Source organism: Sus scrofa, unplaced genomic scaffold (genome assembly GCF_000003025.6).
Source record: "Sus scrofa isolate TJ Tabasco breed Duroc unplaced genomic scaffold, Sscrofa11.1 Contig2602, whole genome shotgun sequence".
Taxonomy (NCBI): Eukaryota; Metazoa; Chordata; class Mammalia; order Artiodactyla; family Suidae; genus Sus; species Sus scrofa.
The window spans coordinates 1-24,953 of record NW_018085137.1 but is presented as its reverse complement, the minus strand read 5'-3'; the positions used below and the strand labels follow the sequence as shown (position 1 = coordinate 24,953).

The 24,953-nt window shown below is 36.3% G+C and overlaps 1 protein-coding gene across 1 annotated transcript; it reads left to right on the top strand.

The window, feature by feature from the left end:
• Positions 1-12,244: 12,244 nt before the first annotated feature.
• LOC100516985 (olfactory receptor 4L1-like) lies at positions 12,245-13,156 on the top strand. The gene has a single exon (XM_003128774.2). It carries the CDS (start codon positions 12,245-12,247, stop codon positions 13,154-13,156), a length of 912 nt encoding a protein of 303 aa, XP_003128822.2.
• Positions 13,157-24,953: the final 11,797 nt, after the last annotated feature.

Here is a 24,953-nt window from a genome sequence, read left to right as displayed (position 1 = left end):
CACATACATTTTGACCCACATTACTGTTAGAGAAAATCAAACAATAGTATATTCAACCCTAAAGAGTTGAAGGATATCAGAGAAAGGAGACAAATTCACTCAATAAATCAACCAGAAGTAAGAAGTAAACACAATCTGTATACCAAGGAATATACATGTATATAATAAACTGAATATAAATCGAAAATATTAAACATTTAAGGAGAGGAAAGGCATACATCAAGAATCACAGAATTTTATCCTGGCTAATAATTTAGAGTACATATTTAATCAAGATGTAAAGAGCTACTAATGTGAGTTGTATGGAACCTGGAGGAATACTCCATTGGGTCAGAATTCATAGTTGAACCAAAAGAGAAGACTGAAGTAAACAGTCATCTAGAAAGTTACTTAAACCCACTGTCCAAGGAAGGTGAATACGTTTTCAGCTTGCTGTCTTCAATTAGGTATAAAAAATGAGAACATCTATTTACATGTCTTTTAATTTTAAAAGGCAAATAATCTTTACTAATAATTACCACATTGATTATTTTAAGTAATTTAATTTGTATGTTATGTGGTTATGCTCCATATGACAAAGTTTCTGAAGAAGGTGTGAGTTAACCAAAGACAGAGGAGTTGAAGGCATTTCTCTTCATGATCATTTGCTTTGGGCAAATTATTATTTAATAAGTAATTAGCATTCTGTATAATAGCTTATGTGTGCCAAAGTAAAGAGGAGGGGATACACAAAGACTGTATTATTTTATTTTATCTATTTTATTTTATTTTAGTTCAACTTCATTAGGGGCTTTAAAATATTTCTGCAAATAAACTTTGGATTGAAGATCATTCTAATTCTTAAAACTCAAGTAAATGATTACAAAATGGGAAAACTGATTTTACCTATAATATGAACTCTTTTTCAGTTAAATCATAAAGTAAATGAACAATGAGGTATCAGGACTGACACACTGGATAAAAATTATTATTAAAAAACATTATTTTACAATACGGATATACTTCCATTATTAACAATGAACTTGACAATCTATACTGAACCTTGATATATTAGCTAGTGATCAAGATCAGTAAAACACTAAAAAGTAAATATATATAACAAAAATCTCTCTCATTTTATTTACAATATTAATAGTCACATGATAACCAATAGAAGGCTATAAATTTACACCAACTGTAGTATAAAGTGTTTTTGAATGTTTCTTACTAAAAAGAGCAAAGGCCGTATTCCACTAAGAAATTACTTGTGTTTTCTGCATTCTGTAAAAATGGCTAAGATGAGCAATATGACAATAAACAAACTACATTTCTTTTCTTTTTCTTTTTTTTTTTTTTTTGTAACTGGGTCACCTTGCTGTACAGTAGAAAATTGACAGACCACTGTAAACTGGCTATAATGAAACAAACTACATTTCTTATTAACAAACACTATTGAAAGGTACACAGGAACCATTTCTAACCATCACTAATGATCTGCAAATCAAGTGATAGAATAAGTTATGTCTTGGGAGAAGAAGTTTTGCTTTACAGAAGAATGTAGAATTTGTATATAAAAATTCTCATCAACTGTAATGAATCATAATAAAAGCAAATTCTATGACAAAATCTACATTAAGTTGTAGGTTGAGTAGTGACTTTGACTGGAATTAAACAAGGACTTGGACATAAGATACAGAAATGTCAACTAAGTTGAAAGTTACTTATGACATCCTTTGTTGGCATGTTAACTGAACAGATTTTAAAGCCAGTGATGCAACGTACAGCAGAGTGAACAATATGATTAACTTTGTAAAAGCAACACCTTGTAAAACAAGAATTTATTATAATACTTTATGGTAAAATGGGTAATGATAATGAAACCATTTTGTGCCATATAAATATTCTCTGAAACTCTCATAGTAAGGTAAATAACAATAATTATTAACATTTTGGTGAGGATAAGATAGTTGTAACATTAATGTATAATATAAAATTTTACATAATTTATTGTGATTTATTCCCAATTTATCTCTAAAAATTTCCACTTCTTGAATATGTTAATGTGTATATAATGGGCTTTTAGGTATAAATTTATAACATATATGAGTCAATTTTTATATTAATGATGTTATGCTCAGAAAAGTTTGGAGAGTATTCATCTAAAAAATTGCCAAAAGCTGTTAAAAGGAAGGTAAGAAAATAGCATGGAATAGCATGATGTGAGGGAAAGGAAGTGTCCACTAAATCAAAGACGTCTACACTAACTATATCACAACCAGTCAACCAACACTCTCATGTCTATTTGAGTCATTCCTATGCTCAAGGAGAGTGACAGCATAGCACAGGGCCGTAAATTAAGAATGCACGTCCCTCCTGGTCATGCTATGGCAAGAGCCTCAGCGTTTTAACTACCCCCACTGAAATTTGGATTCCCAGAGCTCTAACAATTCTGCCTCCAGTGTGGTTCACATCTTTATAAAAGAGACAGAAAATACCATGCAGAAACACATTAAGGGCATCACAGAGAGTGAAAAGAAGATTTCTAATTTTGACTAAACCCATGAACATGTTATTCCTCATGATGTGCCTTTAGTACAGGTAAGGGACATAGAGAGCTAATTCATTAGAAGGTCAGTACACTGCCTGACCTTAATTAGGTATTTTAATTAATTTTGTGTTGGTGGGAAGGAAAAGGCTATGGTTTTGGATGAAATCACATACCTATTTCACAATGAGCTATAACCAACATTTCCTTGAAAATTTAAGAGACATATGCTCTCAAATTGATATTGCAGAGTAAAATTTTTCAGTAAATGATAAGCGACTAAGAATGATTGAATATAAAATTAAGAAAAGTAAATCTTGAGCATCCAGATAACTCATACCATCATTGAAAATAATGGAAAAGCTAGAAACTCATAATTTTATTTGCAGAATAGGGAAATTGTTCTTTTAATCAAGTTTCAGATACTGGTAGAACATGTAAATACACATATCATAATGACAGTTGAAATAGGAGTTTGCATGGGAGAATTAATGATGAGAACTATACGTTTAGAAAATCTCTGTATAAAACTTACTGTGAAGCCATACATAGAAAAGAGATCTTAAAGGAATAAAGAGGAAGCAGTCCTTACAGGATGTTCATATTCAAGAGAATTAAGGAAAATGTGAACACTTCAGGAAACTCATTATGAGTATTTCAAATACTATGAAAAATGCCAAGAAAACCAACAAAAACAGACAAAAGCAAGTTTCCAAGTACGTCAGTCAAAAATACAAATAGAGGACTTTAATAAAGTTTAAAACTATATGGCATTGAATCACAGTATGTCATTAATTATGTCATAATGAAACAATTTGAGGATAAGAAGCTGAATAGTACTATAAAACTAAAAAAGTGTATTTAAAAGCAGTAAATTAATATAATAAAATAATTTTAAGAATAAAAGCAAAAGATGTATAATGGCTTCTAAAGTTTTATTGACTATAACTCACATACTATAAAAATGAACCATTTAATACAATTGCACTGATTGAATTATTACATTCTCATAGCTGTTAACCATCACCACAATCTTATTTAAATCATTTTCACAACTACAGAGAGAAAATCTGTGCTCATTTGCACTCAATTCCCAGCTGAATGGATGATTAATATACTGTTTTTATATACTCGTGTTTCCTAGGTGTTTCATATAGTGAAATTATAAAGCATATGGTCTTTTGTTTCAGGCTTCTTTTTACTTAGCATAATTTTTAATTCCATTTATACTTTAGGATAAGCATGTAAAATTTTAGAAAACATGGGATCCATAAAGATTAAAATTATGTTTATTCTATTAAAATCTATAATGTAAAAGGAAGAAAATATTTACTTGAATCAATTATGTTTACATTAAGTAATATAGGTATTGTATATACATGAGCAAAAGCAGAAATATTTATATCCAACAATATACTAAAACAAGTCTCGGCTCATTCTTATCCTAATAGAGACTTACATGGAGAAGTCTCAGGATTATAATATTAGATTTACACAAATGACTCCGATGCAACACGTGCCTCTCAGTGTGTATTCTGTGCCCAGCCAGGAGCTTATACCCACATTCTCTCACCTAATACTCACCTCATATCCTTCGGGTGGTTCTATCTCTAAGACTTGGGAAGATTTAATTGGTTATATGTATCTTGATTGTGCATTTACTAAAGGATGTGTGGAGAATAAATGATTACAAAGTTCCACCCTAGCTCTAATATATTATTACCTTCAAATTCCTCCAAGGTGCACCGTAACTTAAGTAAAGATAATTAAAATGAAATGTGCAACCGATTACTCAGAGGAAAAAAATTTTCTTCACTAATAAGATTTTCGTCTAAGTTATATGATAGTTTGTTCCATTTGTATTGCCTTTGTACCCTCATAGTACAAGAATAGGTGAATTAAGTACAGAACCAAATAAATATTTTGATAAAGCTTGCACAGAAAGGAAGGAGAAGAAAAAGAGAAACAAATGCTGGTAAAATCAACAACATAAATGAATACCAGATTTCCCTCTGAAATAAATTAGAAGGCCAAAATAAATCTTTCTTAATCAAGTTATGCTTAACTGAATTAATTTCATGTGCAGGTTTTCCTATTGTTTGTTGTATCCCAGGGCATAAAATTCCATCTAACAAAGGCATTGGTTCTGAAATTATAGCTGGCGTATTCATTGTCTAACAATTACCAAGCCTTGACATTTCTCCAAAGTGCATTTAATTACTGCAATTACTGTCACAAAGGTGTCACTATCAATAATCCTGCCCACTCACGTGATAACCATGTAACACTGCCCTTCATAGAGGCATGGTGCAGCCTGTGCTCTGTGTGCCCCTGCAGGTCCACAGCCCACTGTTTAGCACCCACTCTGTACACTCCTGGACGGTGATCTACATTATCTTCATTTTTATTTCCCCTAATTGTTAGGCCATGACCATTTCTTTTTTTTTTTTCTAAATAGACAACATTTTATTTTATTTTATTTTTATTTTCCCACTGTATAGCAAGGGGGTCAGGTTATCCTTACATGTATACATTGCAATTACAGTTTTTCCCCCACCCTTTCTTCTGTTGCAACATGAGTATCTAGACAAAGTTCTCAATGCTATTCAGCAGGATCTCCTTGTAAATCTATTCTAGGTTGTGTCTGATAAGCCCAAGCTCCCGATCCCTCCCATTCCCTCCCCCTCCCATCAGGCAGCCACAAGTCTCTTCTCCAAGTCCATGATTTTCTTTTCTGAGGAGATGTTCATTTGTGCTGGATATTAGATTCCAGTTATAAGTGACATCATATGGTATTTGTCTTTGTATTTCTGGCTCATTTCACTCAGGATGAGATTCTCTAGTTCCATCCATGTTGCTGCAAATGGCATGATGTCATCCTTTTTTATGGCTGAGTAGTATTCCATTGTGTATATATACCACTTCTTCCAAATCCAATCCTCTGTCAATGGACATTTGGGTTGTTTCCATGTCCTGGCTATTGTGAATAGTGCTGCAATGAACATGCGGGTGCATGTGTCTCTTTTAAGTAGAGCTTTGTCCGGATAGATGCCCAAGAGTGGGATTGCAGGGTCATATGGAAGTTCTATGTATAGATTTCTAAGGTCTCTCCAAACTGTTCTCCATAGTGGCTGTACCAGTTTACATTCCCACCAGCAGTGCAGGAGGGTTCCCTTTTCTCCACAGCCCCTCCAGCACTTGTTATTTGTGGATTTATTAATGATGGCCATTCTGACTGGTGTGAGGTGGTATCTCATGGTAGTTTTGATTTGCATTTCTCTTATAATCAGCGATGTTGAGCATTTTTTTCATGTGTTGGCTGGCCATCTGTATATCTTCTTTGGAGAAATGTCTATTCAGGTCTTTTGCCCATTTTTCCATTGATTGATTGGTTTTTTTGCTGTTGAGTTGTATAAGTTGCTTATATATTCTAGAGATTAAGCCCTTGTCAGTTGCATCATTTGAAACTGTTTTCTCCCATTCTGTAAGTTGTCTTTTGGTTTTCTTTTGGGTTTCCTTTGCTGTGCAAAAGCTTTTCAGTTTGATGAGGTCCCATGGGTTTATTTTTGCTCTAGTTTCTATTGCTTTGGGAGACTGACCTGAGAAAATATTCATGATGTTGATGTCAGAGAGTGTTTTGCCTATGTTTTCTTCTAGGAGTTTGATGGTGTCCTGTCGTATATTTAAGTCTTTCAGCCAATGGGAGTTGATTTTTGTGCATGGTGTGAGGGTGTGTTCTAGTTTCATTGCTTGGCATGCAGCTGTCCAGATTTCCCAGCAATGCTTGCTGAATAGACTTTCCTTTTCCCATTTTATGTTCTTGCCTCCCTTGTCAAAGATTAATTGACCATAGGTGTCAGGGTTTATTTCCGGATTCTCTCTTCTCTTCCATTGGTCTGTCTGTCTGTTTTGATACCAGTACCACACTGTTTTGATGACTGTGGCTTTGTAGTATTTCTTGAAGTCTGGGAGAGTTATGCCTCCTGCTTGGTTTTTGTTTCTCAGGATTGCTTTGGCGATTCTGGGTCTTTTGTGGTTCCATATAAATGTTTGGATTGTTTGTTCTAGTTCTGTGAAAAATGTCATGGGTCATTTGATAGGGATTGCATTGAATCTGTAGATTGCTTTGGGTAGTATGGCCATTTTTACAATATTGATTTTTCCAATCCAGGAACATGGAATATCTTTCCATTTCTTTACATCTTCTTTGATTTCTTTGATTAAAGTTTTATAGTTCTCGGCATATAGGTCCTTTACCTCCTTGGTCAGGTGTATTCCGAGGTATTTGATTTTGTGAGGTGCAATTTTAAAAGGTATTATATTTTTGTATTCCTTTTCTAATGTTTCATTGCTGGTATACAGAAATGCAACTGACTTCTGAATGTTAATCTTATATCCTGCCACTTTGCTGAATTTAAGAATCAGTTCAAGTAGTTTTGGGGTTGTGTCCTTAGGGTTTTCTATGTATAGTATCATGTCATCTGCATACAGTGACAGTTTGATCTCTTCTCTTCCTATATGGATGCCTTTTATTTCTTTTGTCTAATTGCTGTGGCTAAGACTTCCAAAACTATGTTGAAGAGCAGTGGTGAGAGTGGGCATCCCTGTCTTGTTCCAGATTTGAGTGAGAAGGCTTTCAGTTTTTCCCCATTGAGGATTATATTTGCTGTGGGTTTATCATAAATGGCTTTGATTATATTCAGGAATGTTCCCTCTATACCCACTTTGGCGAGGGTTTTGATCATGAATGGATGTTGAACTTTGTCAAATGCTTTTTCTGCGTCTATTGAGATAATCATATGATTTTTGACTTTTCCTTTGTTAATGTGGTGTATGATGCTGATTGATTTGTGTATGTTGAACCATCCTTGTGAACCTGGGATGAACCCAACCTGGTCATGGTGTAAGATTTTTTTTGGTATGTTGTTGGATTCGGTTGGCTAAGATTTTGTTGAGAATTTTTGCATCTATGTTCATCAATGATATTGGGCGATAGTTTTCTTTTTTGGTGGTATCTCTGTCTGCTTTTGGAATGAGGGTGATGGTGGCCTCATAGAATGTCTCTGGGAGTATTCCTTCTTCTTCAACCTTTTGAAAGAGTTTAAGGAGAATCCACCTTATATGTTTGATAGAATGCACCTGTGAAGCCATCTGGTCCTGGACTTTTATTTGTAGGGAGTGATTTTATGACCTCTTCAATTTCATTTCTAGTGATCGGTCTGTTCAGTTGGTCTGTTTCTGCTTGATTCAGTTTTAGCAGGCTGTAAGATTCTAGAAAATTGTCCATTTCTTCCAGATTGTCAAACTTGTAGCCATACAGTTGTTCATAGTATTCTCTTATGGATTTTTGTATTTCTGCTGTATCCGTTGTGATTTCTCCTTTTTCATTTCTAATTTTGGTTATTTGGGTTCTTTCTCTCCTCTTTTTAGTGAGTCTGGCCTGGGGTTTGTCAATTTTGTTCACCTTTTCAAAGAACCAGCTCTTGGTTTTATTAATTTTCTCTATTGTTTTTTGAGTCTCTATTTTATTGATTTCTTCTTTGATCTTTATTATTTCCTTCCTTCTGCTGACTTTAGGCCTTTTTTGTTCTTCTTTTTCTAATTCGTTTAGGTGGAGGGTTAAGTTGTCAATTTGGGATCTTTCTTCTTTTTTGAGAAAGGCCTGTATTGCTATAAATTTCCCTCTGAGCACTGCTTTCGCAGCATCCCATAGGTTTTGAGAGGTTGTGTCTTCATTATCATTTGTTTCAAGGTAGTTTTTAATTTCCTTCTTGATTTGCTCATTGACCCATTGGTTTTTGAGTAGCATGTGGTTTAGTCTCCATGGAGTAGGTTTTTTCTCTTTGCTTTTCCCATGGTTGATTTCTAATTTCATGGCATTGTGGTCAGAGAAGATACTTGAGATAATTTCTATGCTCCTAAATTTATTGAGATTAGCTTTGTGTCCCAATATGTGGTTGATTCTTGAGAATGTTCCATGAGCATTTGAGAAGAATGTGTATTCTGCTTTTTTTGGATGTAGTGTCCTGAAGATATCAATGAAGTCTAACTTTTCTATGTTTCCTTTAGTATCTCTGTTGCTTTATTGGTTTTCTGTCTAGAGGATCTGTCCATTGATGTGAGGGGGGTATTAAGGTCTCCTACTATGATTGTATTCTCATCAATATCTCCCTTTATGTCTGTTAATATTTGTTGTATGTATCTGGGTGCTCCTATGTTTGGGGCATATATGTTGATGATAGTAACATCCTCTCCTTGGATGGATCCCTTAATCATTAAATAGTGTCCTTCTTTGTCTTTCTTTATGTCTTTTGTTTTAAAGTCTATTTTGTCTGATATGATCGTTGCGACTCCTGCTTTTCTGTCATGTCTATTGGCGTGAAATATTTTTCCCCACCCTTTCACTTTCAATCTATCTGTATCCTTTGTCCTAAGGTGAGTTTCTTGTAGGCAGCATATTGAAGGTTTTTGCCTTTTCATCCTCTCAGCCACTCTGTGTCTTTTGATTGGGGCATTCAGTCCATTGACATTTAAGGTGATAATTGATAGATGATTATTTATTGCCATTTGAACCTTGTGTTCCAGTTGATTCTATGGTTCTCCATTCTTCCTTTTTTTTTTTTTTTTTTTTTGGTTGGATGATCTTCTGTTATTATCTGCTTGAGTGTATTTTTTTTTCATTTTTTGCAAATGCAATATTTGGTTTTGGCTTGTGGTTGCCCTGTTTTTTAAGTATGCTAACCCCTTCCCATAATTGTGTGTTTTAGCCTGATGGTCCTGTAAGTTCAAACACTTCATTACTATATTAAAATTAAGAAGAGACACATACATATAAACAAAAAGGGTTATTTACCTCCTAACATCCCTTGCCCACATTTTATGGTTTTGATGACTCTTTTTTATTTTTTTATTTTTAATTTTATTTTGTTTGAAGCATGTTCATGATTAAATCTGTATGCTGCCTTATTTGAGTGACTGCTCTCTGATTGCGGTTTCCTCAGTCTTAGTTCTTCCTCTTCTTCTTCTTCTTTTTTTTTTTTCTTTTCTTTTTTCTTCCCTTTCCTTCCTTTCTTTTTGGTTTAGAGAAGCCCTTTCAATATTTCCTTTAACCTGGGTTTTGTGTTGCTGTATTCTTTAAGTTTTTGTTTGTTGGGAAAAATTTTTATTTCCCCTTCTATTTTAAATGATATTCTTGCTGGATAGAGTATTCTAGGTTGCATATTTTTTCCTTTGAGCACTTTAAATATCTCTTGCCATTCCCTCCTGGCCTGTAGTGTTTCTGTAGAGAAATCAGCTGATATTCTTATGGGGGTTCCCTTGTAGGTATCACTCTGTTTTTCTCTTGCTGCCTTTAGGGTCCTCTCTTTATCACTAACTTTTGCCATTTTTATTATGATGTGTCTTGGTGTGGGTCTGTTTGGGTTCAGTTTGTTTGGGGCCCTCTGTGCTTCTTGTATCTTGAACCCAGTATCCTTTAGATTTGGGATGTTTCCAGCGATAATTTCTTCAAATATATTTTCCATCCCCTTATCTTTTTCTACTCCTTCTGGAATTCCTATTATGTGTAGATTGGCCCGCTTTGTATTATCCCTTAGGTCTCTTATATTGCTCTCCAGTTTTTTGATTTGGTTTTCTTTCTGTTGACCAGATTGAGTGATTTCCATTATTCTATCTTCCATATCACTGATTCGTTCTTCTGCATTATTCATTCTGGTTTTTACTGCCCCTAGTTCAGTTTGCATCTCTGCAAATGAATGTTCTAGTTTTTCTTGGCTCCTCCTTATATTTTCTAGTTCCTTTCTGAGGGTATCTGCATTACTGTTCATATCTTCTCTTAATTCCTTCAGTATTTTCACTATTTCTCTTTTGAACTCCAGGTCTGTCTGCCTGCAGAGATCTGTTTCATTGTTGACTATTTTAGGTGAGTTCTCCTGTTGGTTTGACTGGGGGTGGTTTCTCAGCTTCTTCATCTTGCTTGTTGTTTTCTTTCTCCTGAGGGAGTTGTACTCTCCGTTATCGGGCAGTGTTTGCCTTGTCACTGCCGTGGAATATTTCCTGAGGGCTGGCGTTGTTGGTCCATCTTTTTTGAGGCAGTGTGGCTTTTCTGGAGTGTTGATGGGGCTAACAGTGTTTCTTTGAAGCAAAGGAGGGCTTCCTGAGGGTAGACAGGACTGGGAGGTCCACACCACAATGGTAGCAGATTTCACTTGGTCCCATGACCATTTCTTAACAACATCTGAGATAAGAGAGCAACTCAGGAAATTAAGGTTGGATAATAGTGATATGATATTTCGAAAGGAGACTGAGTAGAATTGAAAACAATGGAATTACAGGTCACTGGAGAAAAGAAAACAGACACTTCCTAAGCATTTTAAAACTTAATTCATTCCCTTTTCCTGACATGAGGAATCTTAAAAAAGGACAGACTAAACTTTGCAGAACAGATGCTGACTCACAGACATTGAAAAATTTATGGTCTCTGGAGGAGACAGTTTGGGGGGTGAGGGGATGTGCTTGGGTTGTGGGATGGAAATCCTGTGAAATTGGACTGTGATGATCATTATACAACTATAGATGTGATAAATTCATTTGACTAATAAAAAAATAAAAAATAAGAAAAGCCTTAATTCAGTCACTTTTCCAAATATACCACTCTATTCACTGCTATTAATTCTTTTCTTCCTATAAGCCCTCATCCATTTTCTAAGACTGGTCCTTTTTTGTTTATTGACCAGTAGTACTCTCTCTATATTTTAAGTAGTTTAAAGATAGGGACAACTAAGCTTGAAACTGTATCTTGAAAGTAACACTTGGAATTAGTTCATCATTTCAAAAAATTCTTACAGCATCCTCGATATATCATGTGCTAAACTAAATATTTTCTTACATGTTTGATTGCTTTTTTTTGTTCATAAATTAATCTCTCTAGGTGATAAACTCTCTAGATACGGGGCATTGATTCATTCTGCATAAAGAAAAAAATGCAGTTAATTAATAGAAAGATTCCATCATACTTGCTGAATAATATCTGCTGATCCATATGAATGGAACAGATGAATTTAATCAATATGTAGTAACTTGCCCATAAATATACATTCCTTTAATTTTGGAGGTAAAATGGTCTATTGCTATAAGCCCAGATGCTGGTCAGACTGATGGGGATTGAATACCTGTTTTGATTCTTATTAGTTATGTAATCATGAGTTAGTCATTTAATACACCTATGCCAGAGTTTCCTTATATGTAAAATTAGGATAATTATAATACTTCATGAGACTGTTATGAACACTAAGTATGTTAAAGTATGTGAAATACTTAGAAGAAGGCTTTACTCATAGTAATCACATAATTGTTACCACTTATTTTTCACCACTCTAGATCCTATGGATGATGTCCAAAAGCTGAGTAAAGAGGACATAGTGTAATACATTACAACCACAGCAAAATCTATACCTTCGGATTGGATCATTTAACTATTTACTTCCAAGCTATTTCATACCTCCAGTCATACACAACACACAAATACTTAACTCTGAACAATGATAATACAGGATTTCAGAAATCAGGTTCAAAAAGATCCGTGATTTAAGATTATATGCTTTCATATCACTAACTACGTTGAATGAAATAGAAACCAGAAAATGTCAGTACTAATCCTGGCTTTTTAAAAAAGATCTCTTTGTATGTAAAGAACTTCTGGAACCTTTCTGAGTTGAGTAAATGGATCTGAAAAATGGATCTGTAGTGACCGAGTTTATTTTACTAGGATTTTCTGTAGGATGGGAGCTTCAGTTTGTCTTCTTGGTGACATTCTCCTTGATCTATGGTGCTACTGTGTTGGGAAACGTTCTCATCATGGTCACGGTGACATTCAGTTCCACCCTTCATTCTCCCATGTACTTCCTCCTCGGAAACCTCTCCTTCCTGGACATGTGTCTCTCCACAGTCACCACACCCAAGATGATCAGAGATTTGCTCACTGAACACAAGGTCATCTCCATGTGGGGCTGCATGGCTCAGATGTTCTTTATGCACTGCTTTGGAGGTGCTGAGGTGACTCTTTTGGTAGCCATGGCTTTTGACAGATATGTAGCCATATGTAAACCCTTGCACTACAGGACGATCATGAGCCACAAGTTGCTAAAAGGGTTTGTTATACTTTCATGGACAATTGGCTTTATACACACCATGAGTCAGATGGTATTAACAGTGAACTTGCCTTTCTGTGGCCCCCACATCATAGACAATATATTTTGTGACCTTCCCCTTGTGATTAAGCTTGCCTGTATGGACACCTACACCCTGGAATTATTTATCATTGCTGACAGTGGACTGCTCTCATTTATCTGTTTCCTCCTGCTGCTTGTCTCTTATACTGTCATCCTGGTCACTGTGCAACAAAGATCATCTGGAGGGCTCTCCAAGGCTCTGTCCACGTTGTCTGCCCACATCACTGTGGTCACTCTGTTCTTTGGGCCAAGTATCTTTATCTATGCCTGGCCATTCAGTAGTTTTGCGGGCAATAAAATCCTTTCTGTATTTTACACTGTTGTCACACCCTTACTGAATCCTATTATTTACACTTTGAGAAATGAGAAAATGCAAGAGGCCATGAGAAAATTATGGTTCTAAAATGCTAGCTCCACACAGAATTTCTAGATTTTAGCACTGTATTACTAACACAACTTTCAAATATAATGCTAATACAATGTGAACAGACTGTATGTAATATAGTTCCACTCTCTCATGTCACAGTCATAACTGGTATAGAAAAAAATCAATAATAAATATTTTAAATTCTCAGCTAACACTTTTATAATGATAATTAGTGATCTACAGCAAAATAAACATACAAAAGCACTGAATACCATGCAGAATCAATATATATTCACTATTGAATAAATAAATATAAAATATGTGGTAAATTCTATTAGAGATGATGTTAATAGATATGGATTGTTAATGAATTGTAAACTTATCATTAAATGAGGCAAACTGAACCAATAATGATTGAAAGGATATAAACAACAACGGAAAATGACCTTATCTCTTGAAACAATGATACAAAAAATAAGAATCAATTTCATAATATTGTGAATGTAAGTTAGCTAAAGTGAATATAAGATACCAAAAGGAAAAAAAAATGGAAGGACAATTTTTATAGCACTACAAAGAGAAGCCTTGAAACTAAATGATCCAAGTAACAACATAAGTATTCACAGTTGACTTTCAAACTTCAATAAATAAATGTGAACTACACTTTTTGAATTTATGTACTATATCATGTATTTTTTTTCCAAGTGCTTTACATAAAACTACAGATCATTTTGTCTTTGGTAGGCTTGTGATCTTTTGTTGCTATTCTAAGCAAAGTCTAATTGGCTTGTGAGTGCTGAAAAAGGGGTAGTTCATGCTAAATTGGGAATCTCATTATCATTGAATAAAATTTCCCAATTCAAGAGACAAACATTTCTTGCTTGTTCTAGGCAACAGTGTTGAAATTGATCCTAGACCACCACAAATTCTTTTTCCTCCATTGAAGACATTCTCCATAATCATCCAGAGTGATGTCATTATACTTTAATTCTCATTTTCTTCCTTCACTAAGACTATTTTGTGCCATTAAGACTTAAGTGCATGGAGTTCCTTTGTTGTGCAGTGTGTTAGGGATCTAGTGTTGTCACTGTAGTGGCTTGGGTTGCTGTTGTGGTACATGCTTGATCCCTGGCCCAGGAACTTACACATGCCATGGATGTTGCCAAAAAAAAAAAAAAAAAAAAATTAAAAAGACGTAGGTTCATATCAACTGGACTTCAAAACTCTGCATAATATGCCCTGCCTCAAGAATTTTGTTCCAACCTACTCCTTTTCATAATGTTTAACATCATATTCACTTTCTTTCAAGTTCTCCAAAGCATCAGGCATCTTCTTAACTTAGAACTATTTCCAGGCTTTTCCCTTCACAAGGAATACTCTTCTATCACCTTTTTACCCCACTAACTCTTCTTTCAGTATAGGATCCAGATAAAATATTACATTTTAGAACACCTTTCCTAAATTTACTTGGCCAGTTTAAATGTCTTTATTTTACTCATTTATAGCATGCTGCAATTTCAGTTCTTCATATAAATTATGGTAATAACTACTTGTGTAATTATAGGCTAATGTCATCCTTGTTTTTAGGCCATAAGTTCACTAGTATCTAGTGTATATACTGGAACACATAAACTCATACATACTTACTGAATGAATAAAGAAAGGATGAAATAACTATGTTTTAGCAGAATATTATTCAATTTGACTTACAGCTAAAGAATAATGCACCTCCACTGCAAGGCATTATCTTTTAATAAGATTAGAATTCACAAGGGTATATGGTGCTCATACACTTTAGAAAACAAATTAGAAGTATTGGGGCTCTCAAATTAAGTAAAAAGAAAATTAAATGCATAAAAATATTAAGGCAAATGTAAGAGAAGAAACAAAGCATGTTCAGAGTATTTATAATAAGACATCATATATTTAACTCTATTTCTATTTAGTAAACAAACAAAAAAATTCAGCCTTATATTACAGCATACCCATATTAAAGGAATCCTAACCATTTATGTGGCAAAAATATATCCAGTGGTGGATGGGATTATATGCCGGTTGATACAATATTATGTGAGATTTTTGTGTCTGTCAGTATAGCACACTCAAGATTGAGTTACACAATACATAAAATTGCTAAAATCATTTAAAATAACTTTTAGATCAATTATAGATGTTACAGTGAAAAATCATAACTGCGGCTAAGTTTGAACTTTAAACTCCAGGAAAATAAAGCAGTATTAAAACACTGCCCATTCTGAGAACATCTACAGAATATCATTACCTAGGGAGCCTACAAGTAGAACTTGGAATTTGGGAGATTCTAGACTTTGAGCATGAACAAGGATGGAGATTGACTGGAGGCTATGCTAAAGCCTCGATTTCTGAAAAACAATAGAAAATTAGAAGAAAGCCCACCGAGCAGAAGTAAGAAGCAAGCAAGCAAGCAAACAAAAAATGTCTCTCAAACCTGATTCTTGGTAGAGATGAAAATAAATGCTTCCTAAAAAATATTTTTGTCTTGTCATAAATGATCGTTGTATGTTCCAACAAATCAAAGCAAGAATTTTCTTTTAACTTGCTACTTAAACATGTAGGCTCATACATTTGGCAAAAGTAATACAGATATTCACTATAAAAAATGTTATTTGAAAATCACTGAAGTCTCACAGAAAGGTTTTAAAAATATAAACTCACAAGACAAAAAAAAACTGAAAATAACTGAAAATAACTGAAAATGTTATTTGAAAATCACTGAAGTCTCACAGAAAGGTTTTAAAAATATAAACTCACAAGACAAACAAAAACTCCAGCATAAATGAGAGTCAGAAGGAAGTGAAAAGGCAATGAACAGAATGAGAGATAATATTTATAAATCACAAATCTTATTACTGACTTGTATCCACAACACATAAAGAACTTTCACAATTCTAAAAAAAGGACAAATAATTAAAAATAGGCAGACTCTAAATTGCCAAGCTTCCAAAGAATATATACAAATGGATAATAAGTACAGTAAGAGATGCTCAACAGCATTAGTCACTAAGAAATATAAATCCATTTCTCCATAGGTAACCACTTCACATCTACTAAGATAGCTATTATCTGAAAGAAGACAATAACAAGAGTTGATGGGGATCTAGAACAACTGGAACCCTCATATATAAATGGTACAAATATTTTGGAGGGATTTTTGACGGTTCCTCAAAATAGTAAACACAGAGTTACCATGTGACTTAGCCATTTCATCTCAAACACAATGCAATATAAAACACATGTCCTCATAAAAAAACTGTACACGAATGACTATAGTATCTTTCCTCATAATACTCAAAAGGTTAAAACAACCCAAATGTTCATCAACTGATGAATTATAAACAAATATACTATATCCATACAATGGAATATTATTTGGCAAATAAAGAGGAATCAGGTACTTACAAGGCTACAACACACATGAATCTTGAAAACTTTTAGCTCAGTTAAAGAAATGGGTCACTAAATACTGCACATTGTATGAGTCCATTTGTATGAAATGTCCTGAATAGGCACATCTTTACAGGTAGAAAGTAGATTAATGGTTTCCTAGGTCCACGGGGTGGGAGGGGAATGAGGATGTCATTTTTTGAGGCTGGCTTCTCTTTGTTTAATGTTTTCAAGATTCATCCACATTGCAACTTGTATCAATACTTGATGCTAGGAGTGACGTGACATCAACAACATGGGAGAGGAGGATTCCCTGGACTTTCCTTCCTCCACAAACACAACAATTCAGCAAAAATTCATGGACAAATTTTCTTCATGAGAAATCAGAAAATAATGGAACTTCTCCTGCATCCCAGGAGAATGAAAAATCAGACTCACCAAGGCAGGTAAGGAGACTGAGGTCTTGCTGGTCTTGGAGCTCTGGCAGATCTGTCACAGTCTAGCTGCTTGGAGCAGGAAAACAGGCAGTAGCTTGAGCGAACATATGCCACTGATCCTCCATAACTCAGTGCAGAGTGAGTGGATAAAAAAAGTCCAATTCTCAGCTTCACCCTGTAAAGGAAAAGAGTCAGTTTATGCATCTAGTACCCCAATTTCCAAGAGGCTTCCCAAAGAACTAGCACTCATCTCACCAGTGCTGGAGTTCTGACAGCTCTGGCACAGTCTAGATGTTGGAGGGAAATGGAGATGGCAGCTTGGACCCACAGATACCATAGCTCCACCTCCACACCCCATCATGAGCTCAGCACAGCATGTAAAAATGAAAACCATTGCCCAGAGGCTGTCTGCTTCCTCCTGGGGAGGAAAAACATTGATAAAGGACCTTGAAACTCAGGCCAGACTTATTACTGAGGACCTTTTCCAGTACAAGCCCAATCTGTGAAGACTGGAAGGCTGCACTGTCTAATGGGTAGAAATGAACACAGAGTATCAAGGAAACAGAGAACTAGCCAAAGATGTTTTAAACAGAGGAACCAGAGAAATTTCTAGAAACGGACCCTAATTAAACAGTCATATGATTTCTTTGACAGAGAATTAAAAATAGCTATCATAAAGATGTCCACCAAGGTCAAGAGAACAGTGCATGATGAAGGAAACCTCAACACTCCCTTCAATAATAGTCCCATGGTTCCTGCCAGAACATGCAAGTGAAATCTTACAATTATGTTAGTATAAAATCTCTTTCCTTCCTGATCAGCCCCAAGTGTCCTAGGGGTTATTCTGGGGCTCTACTCTAATTATCTTCTGGAGGGAAGTTAGGCCAGGCCTAAAATGTTATGTACTGCCTTGCAGAAGAGAAGTCTCTGAAGCTCCTAGAGTAGGAGAAAGTTCGAGCTCTTACTAAGGTGAAGAAGTCTGAAGAACCAAAGTCTGAAGAACCAAAGTCTGCAGAGACAATTATCCAGATATACCTATATCATATTTCAGGGTTTTAGATTTTCCCTGTCAGTGCCCTGACCTTAGCTTAATACACATGCTTTGACTGAGTGTTTGCATCTCTCTGGAGCTGTGTAACTTTGCTCGATCTTCAGTCTCCTACTTGTCTACTTACCACAGGAGACAAGAGACTCTTCGTCAACTACCAAAGAGTTCATAAATCCTTAAACTTAACTTTTAACTGTTTGTTAGTCACTTTCCACTGTTACTTCAAGGCACTACTACAACTTATGATAAACAAACAACTCTACTCATTGTAGGAATTTGTCTCCCCTTATCTTTCAAATGACTGAATCATTCACCTGCAGTAGCATTCCTTTCCAGCAGGATGTATTCCTACATCACCGCCTGTGAAATCTTCAGCAAATCAGACACATACACTATGCCAGAGCTCATCTGTGTCCTGTCTACCACATGCAACAGAGTCCTATTTACCCATAAAGGTGGTGAGTGAGCCAGCTACAAATTCCCATTAACCATCTGATTCTCAGACCACTCCCAGTACCAATTATGTTAGTTTAGGTCAACTGAGAAGTAGGCATTAAGATGGGTTAGAGAACATTTACTCAGTGGAATTCTACCCAGCAATCAAATTTTTAAAAATAAATTTGTACATGAAACAAATGGCATATATCTCTCAAGGACAGTGGTTTTAGGGGGAAGATAATCAAAAGAGTACATATTATAAGATTTTATTTAAATGAAATTCAACAATAGATACAACTGATATTTTGTGAGAGAAATGAGAATAGTCCTTATTTCTGCTGGTGAATGTTTACCGCAAAGGAGCCCAAGGGAAAATTTTGGTGTAAGAGAAATATTTTGCAATTTGACAAGGGTGATGGTTTCACAGATGCACGTACAAGGAAAACAAAATTTTCAGTTTGTATGTTTTAAGACTTGTCCATCCTAACATCTGTAAATTATGTCTCTTGTAGTTAATAGAATTAAAAAGATGAATTAAAAATGAATGGCAAAAACATCAGAGCTGTTTGAAGTTATTTGGGATGGTATCCTTTCAGCAGTACTGGCAATAAAATAAAACTTTTGGGTGCATTGTGTTAACAATGTTAATAACAATAGAGCTATATCTTGCTTTGTTTTCTTACAGGAAACCTCCTTTTTCCTCTTCCCTTGGGGAGACAGCTATAAGTTCTTATAGCCAATGTCTATACATTCTTCAAGGTAAAAGTAGGTCTTAGGGAGAGGAATTCTAAGTGCTGGCCTTAACGGATACCTTATTATTTCTTTGTTTTTTATATTCTAGCTTTTGGCATGTTTGTGTGCTATATTTGTCTCTAATTTTTTCTCATGCAGTAATTAACTAGCAATGCATTTAATTAATAGAATTTTCAAATTTTCTATTTTCCTTTCAGCAAAATAGGTGTGATTCAGTAGTAAATTATTTATCACCTAATTCTTTCTTCTTTCTGGCACTAAGAACTCTATAAATGACTATATTTATAAATTAAAACGTAGTTTAGAACATTTGACTTAGTCTATATTTCATAATATATATATATTAATATATATGTGTATATATATGTGTAAAATTCTCAGTTCAAACTGAGGAGCATTAGTCATCAATGGTATAGATCATTTCGTAGGATGTGATAGGGCTTCAGTTTTCTTATTTGACAAGGTAATTTGTCAAGCTTTTGAGGAAAACAGATTCTTAGATCACAATTTTATTAGAAATAAATATGAATGGATAGTAAGAAGAATCCAGAGGTTCGATTTATCTTAAAATATTCAAATTATTAATTGATAACGTAGTTGGCAATCAAGGTACAATGTGGAATGGTGGCAGTTAGAGTTCTTTCTTTCATACTAAATTATCTCCTATGATGAGCTGATTTTTTCCTTAATACTAAAGTGACTTTAGGAATTTGAATGTCGGTTTTTGAATTATAATTTCAGAATATTGAACTGACTTCTCTTTACCTGGAAATGATTTAAAAATTGACTTATCCATAGGATTAACATTTATCTAATATAGAGAAATAAAGAATGAAAGACACAAATAATGAAATTACATCATGTTTGTAATCGTATTCAATATGATAGCCTCTATCTAAACAAGACTACTTATATTGTTGCCCTATATATATATATATATATATATATATATATATATAGTTACTTCATGTATCTAGAATTAAAGTCACTAGAAAGAGATCACTGCCTGATATGATCTCCGACATCAGTGTAATGCTACTGCAGAGGGATATTTTCTTCAAAATTTTCAGCTTGAGGAGTTCCCGTCGTGGCGCAGTGATTAACGAATCTGACTAGGAACCATGAAGTTTCGGGTTCCGTCCCTACCCTTGCTTAGTGGGTTAACGATCCGGCGTTGCCGTGAGCTGTGGTGTAGGTTGCAGAGGCGGCTCAGATCCCGCGTTGCTGTGGCTCTGGCATAGGCTGGTGGCTACAGCTCCGATTCAACCCCTAGCCTGGGAACCTCCATATGCTGCGGGAGCGGCCCAAGAAATAGCAAATAGACCAAAAAAAAAAAAAAATTTCAGCTTGAACTAAACAAGAACAAATAGAAAATTATAGGGTAATGAAGTATTATTAAATTCTAAATAACGTATGAATATATAGGAACTAAAATAGAAAAAAGAGAAAGAAACTTCTGGAATGCTAGAAAGCAATGAGCTAGGCTGAATTATGAAGAACCTGGCTGTTGCAGAAGCTTTTAAAAGGCTGGGTAGTGCAGGAGAAACAAGTTTCAGAGAACAACCTCACAGTTACCCATTATTTTGCTTGTTGCCTCCAAGTCAGCCAGTAAAAACTTGCCAGTGAAACACCAAACTTATAAATTACCACCTCTGTCTCCTCCTGAAATCTTTTTAGGTTTCTTCTATCTTTCATGTTCTAAACTGCTGATTATCTTCTGATCTCATATCAGCAACTTATGATTAAATAAGATTTTTAAGTCACAGATTGTTGTACACTATCAAAAATTCTATGACTTGCCTAAAATATTAAATTATCTTTGCACTTTTTTAACCTGAATATAAACAAGTGTTTGCAATTATATCTTATAAAAATGAAGATAAAAATTATTTTTAAAAATAGAAATACTTATCTTAAAACACAAGATAAAATAGCTCATCTTAGTAAAACCAAAAACACGAAAACGATAAAGAAGAAAATAAATACCATTCCAGAGAAAGGGATTTTTTTCCCCCCAGATTTGGAGAGGTGTAATCTACACAGTTCGCACTGATTAACAATACTCATGTGTTGCTCCAGTAACTAATTAACCATTGTTGAATAAATGGAAGTGGAGAAAAGCTAAAAAAATTCCTAAGGCAAGAAAATATAACCCAAAGATTTCACATCTGGGAAAATAGCCACTTAGAATTGAAAAATACACATATTTTTTCCTAATGAAATAACTCATTAAGAATTCTTTCTTAGGAAGCTCTTAGAAGAAATTAAGGAGAGGTGGATCAAGATGGCAGAGGAGTAAGACTTCGAGCTCAGCTTCTCCACAAACACATCCAAAAAACACATCTACATGTAAAATGACTCATACAGAACATCTACTCAATGCTGGCAGAAGAACTTAAACCTTCAAAAAGGGCAAGAAACCCTTGACATAACTGGGTAGAACAAAAGAAAAAGAGAGAGAAAGGCAATCAGGATGGGACTAGCATTCCTGATGGGACTAGCTCTGAAGATGAAAAGGAACCACATTCTGGGAAGCCACCCAACTTACCAGGAGATCAGCCCGGACGGAGGGACCTCAAAGTCGTGGAGAAAAGTGCAGCAGCTGGACTGAGGTCAAAGCAGAGTGAGAGCCGCACAGATCATCTGCAGCACCGCCCGGACACCACAGCCTGAGATGCTTGGGCAGGGGCTGGGCGCTGAGACTTAGGCTCCAGAGGTCAGTCCAGGGACAGGACTGGACTGGCTGTGTGAGAACAGCCTAAGGGGCTAAGGAGCAGTGCGCCATGGCGGGAGCAGTGTGCTACCAGCTGGGGAGAAGAATGCCATGGCAGAGGAAACCTGGGAGAAGGTATGGGGGCTACAGGAGAAGTGAAGCGCCATTGTTGGGGAGGGCGAAAGGGAGAGGAGTGGGCCGCATGCGGCTCTAGGGCTCTCAGAGGGTGGGAGCGCTCTGGCTCAGGCTATGAGTGGCCAGAAGCCACGTGTTCTGGCTATGGGAGACCAGGTGCTTCTGGTGAAGGCTACAGTGGCTGGGAACCTCTTGTGTGGGCTTAAAGGGCAGCATGGGGCTAAGTGCAATGTGGTGCCTTTTTGTGTGGATCTACAGGCAGAGTGAACGGACCATGGTAGTGGTCTTGGAGGCCAGAGGGAGGCATGGCCTGCCACCACTGGGGGCCTGTGAGTGGGCTCTGCCTACAGCCCCAGTCACCTCAGGGGTGGGGAAAAAAAAAAAGAGGGCACTGCAACCAGGCACCACAACGTTATCGCTCTCGCCTCCTGGAACACACCTGCCCTGCAGCTGCCACTGCTGAACGCTCTGGGCAGAGCTCAGACACTTGATCACTGTCCTTCCCAAGACCCTACAACTAGGGGAAGCTGATGCAGCACCCCCTGTGTGGGCTAAGTGAGATGGGGTGCTTAATGCATGGTCTTCAGGTGGGCAGGGGCAAAACACAGCAGTTATCTCTGGCTCCAGACATGGGCATGGCCTGCCAACCACTAGGGGTCTGTGAACAGGAACCACTTGTGGCCCCCAGTCATCTCAAGGGTACAACAGAGGAGGGCATTGTGACCAAACACCACCTGTTGTTGCTCTCCAATATCTGGAAGCACACCTGCCCTGTTGCTGCCACTGCTGAATGCTCCGGGCAGTGCCCACACCCTGATCTCTGTCACTTATCAGGGTCCCGCAATAGGAACAGCCTGTGCTGCACTGCTGTGTGGGCTAGGTAGAGGAATGCTTCTTGCAAGATCTACAGGTGGTGGGGCAACCATGCAGTTATCACTGACTCCAGAGGTGGGCGTGGAACCGCTACCACTAGGGTCCCCTGAACAGGCACCTTTCAGCTCCATCACCTCAGAGGAGGGCATTGCAATCGAACACTACATGTTGTTGCACTCATTCTCATGGGAACTCACACAGCCTGCTGCTGCACTCCAATGCTCTAGGCACCTGAAATCTGCCTAGGCTCATTACTAATTCCAGGGCCCTGCAACTAGGAGGAGCATGCACCACCTTCCTGCAGGTCCTTGCTGCTAAGAGCCCAAAAACAGACTGACTACTAGCCCTACCCACTGCCTCCTCCCTGGAAACAATTCCAGCACCCTGAGGATAAGAGCTCCTCACACCAAAGAAAGAGACAGCAAATATTCAAAACTCCACATCAAAAAATAAATAGTAAGCCCCCAAAAATACAAAGGGGAACTCTTTCATAGAAGAGTATAGTTTGGCTTCCCTAAACTCACAGAAAAAGAAAGCCATAAACAAAGTGAGAAGCTCAGGACCATTCCCAGTGAAAGAACAGATTTGCATGAAGCAGCAAACGTGAAACAACCTCTGCATCTGACAGACACTGAGTTCAAAAGGGACGTAGTGAAAAATATGAAGGAATTAGGCTGAATATCAAGGAATTAAATAGCAGATATGACCATAATGCAGATTCCTTTAGAAAGGAACTATAATATAAGGAGAACATAAAAAATTATAAAATTCATTTGCAGAAATGCAAATTGAGCTAAAGGCACTAAATAGCAGAATGAATAATGCAGAGGAATTAGTGACTTCGAAGACAGAATGATGGAAATCACCCAATCAGGACAGCAGACAGAAAACCCAAATGAATAAACATGAAGAGCAATAAAAGACTACAGGATAATATAAAGTGGGCCAATCTATCACATAATAGGAATTTCAGGAAAGAGAGAAAAAAAAGGGGGGGCTTGAAAATATATTTGAAGAAATATAAATTGTCACTCTATGCAGATGACATGATACTATATATAGAAAACCCGAAAGGACTTAACCCAAAAACTATTTGAATTGATCAACAAATTCAGCAATATTATTCAGGGATAATCAGATATAGTCCATTCAGAAAATCAGTTACAAGGTGTTTGCTGGGAAAACTACGAAACAGCTCCAATGTAAATCAAAAATAAACCAATGGGAACTAATCAAACTGAAGTTTTGCACAGCAAAGGAAACCATTAAAAAAAAACCAAAAAGACAACTTACAGAATGGGAGAAAATAGTTTCAAATGATGCAACTGACAAGGGCTTAATCTCTAAATATACAAACAACTTATAAACTCAACAGCAAAAAAGCCAACAACCCAATGGAAAAATGGACAAAAGACCTGAGTAGACATTCCTCCAAAGAAGAATACTGATGGCCAACAAGCACATGAAAAAATGCTCAACATCCTGATTAGTAGAGAAATGCAAATAAAACTACCATGAGATACCATCTCACACCAGTCAGAATGGCTATCATTAACAAGTCCACAGATAACAAATACTGGAGAGGATGTGGATAAAAGGAAACCTCCTGCACTGCTGGTGGGAATGTAACTGGTACAACCACTATGGAGAACAGTATGACGGTACCTTAAAAATTATACATAGAACTACCATATGACCCAGCAATCCTACTCTTGGGCATATATCCAGACAAAACTTTACTTAAAAAGACACATGCACCTGCACATTCATTACAGCACTGTTCATTTATTTATTTATTTTCCACTGTACAGCATGGGGACCAAGTTACACACACATGTATACATACTTTTTCCTCCCATTGTCATGTTGCAATGTAAGTATCTAGACATAGTTCTCACAGTTCTCTGCTGCTACACAGCAGGATCTCATTGTAAATCCATTCCAAGAGCAATAGTTTGCATCTGTTAACCCCAGGCTCCCAATCCCTCCTCCACTTCCTCCCTCTCCCCCACC

Excerpts from the sequence above, each read along its gene's own strand:
- LOC100516985 (XM_003128774.2), top strand. The coding sequence starts at position 12,245 with ATGGATCTGAAAAATGGATCTGTAGTGACCGAGTTTATTTTACTAGGA.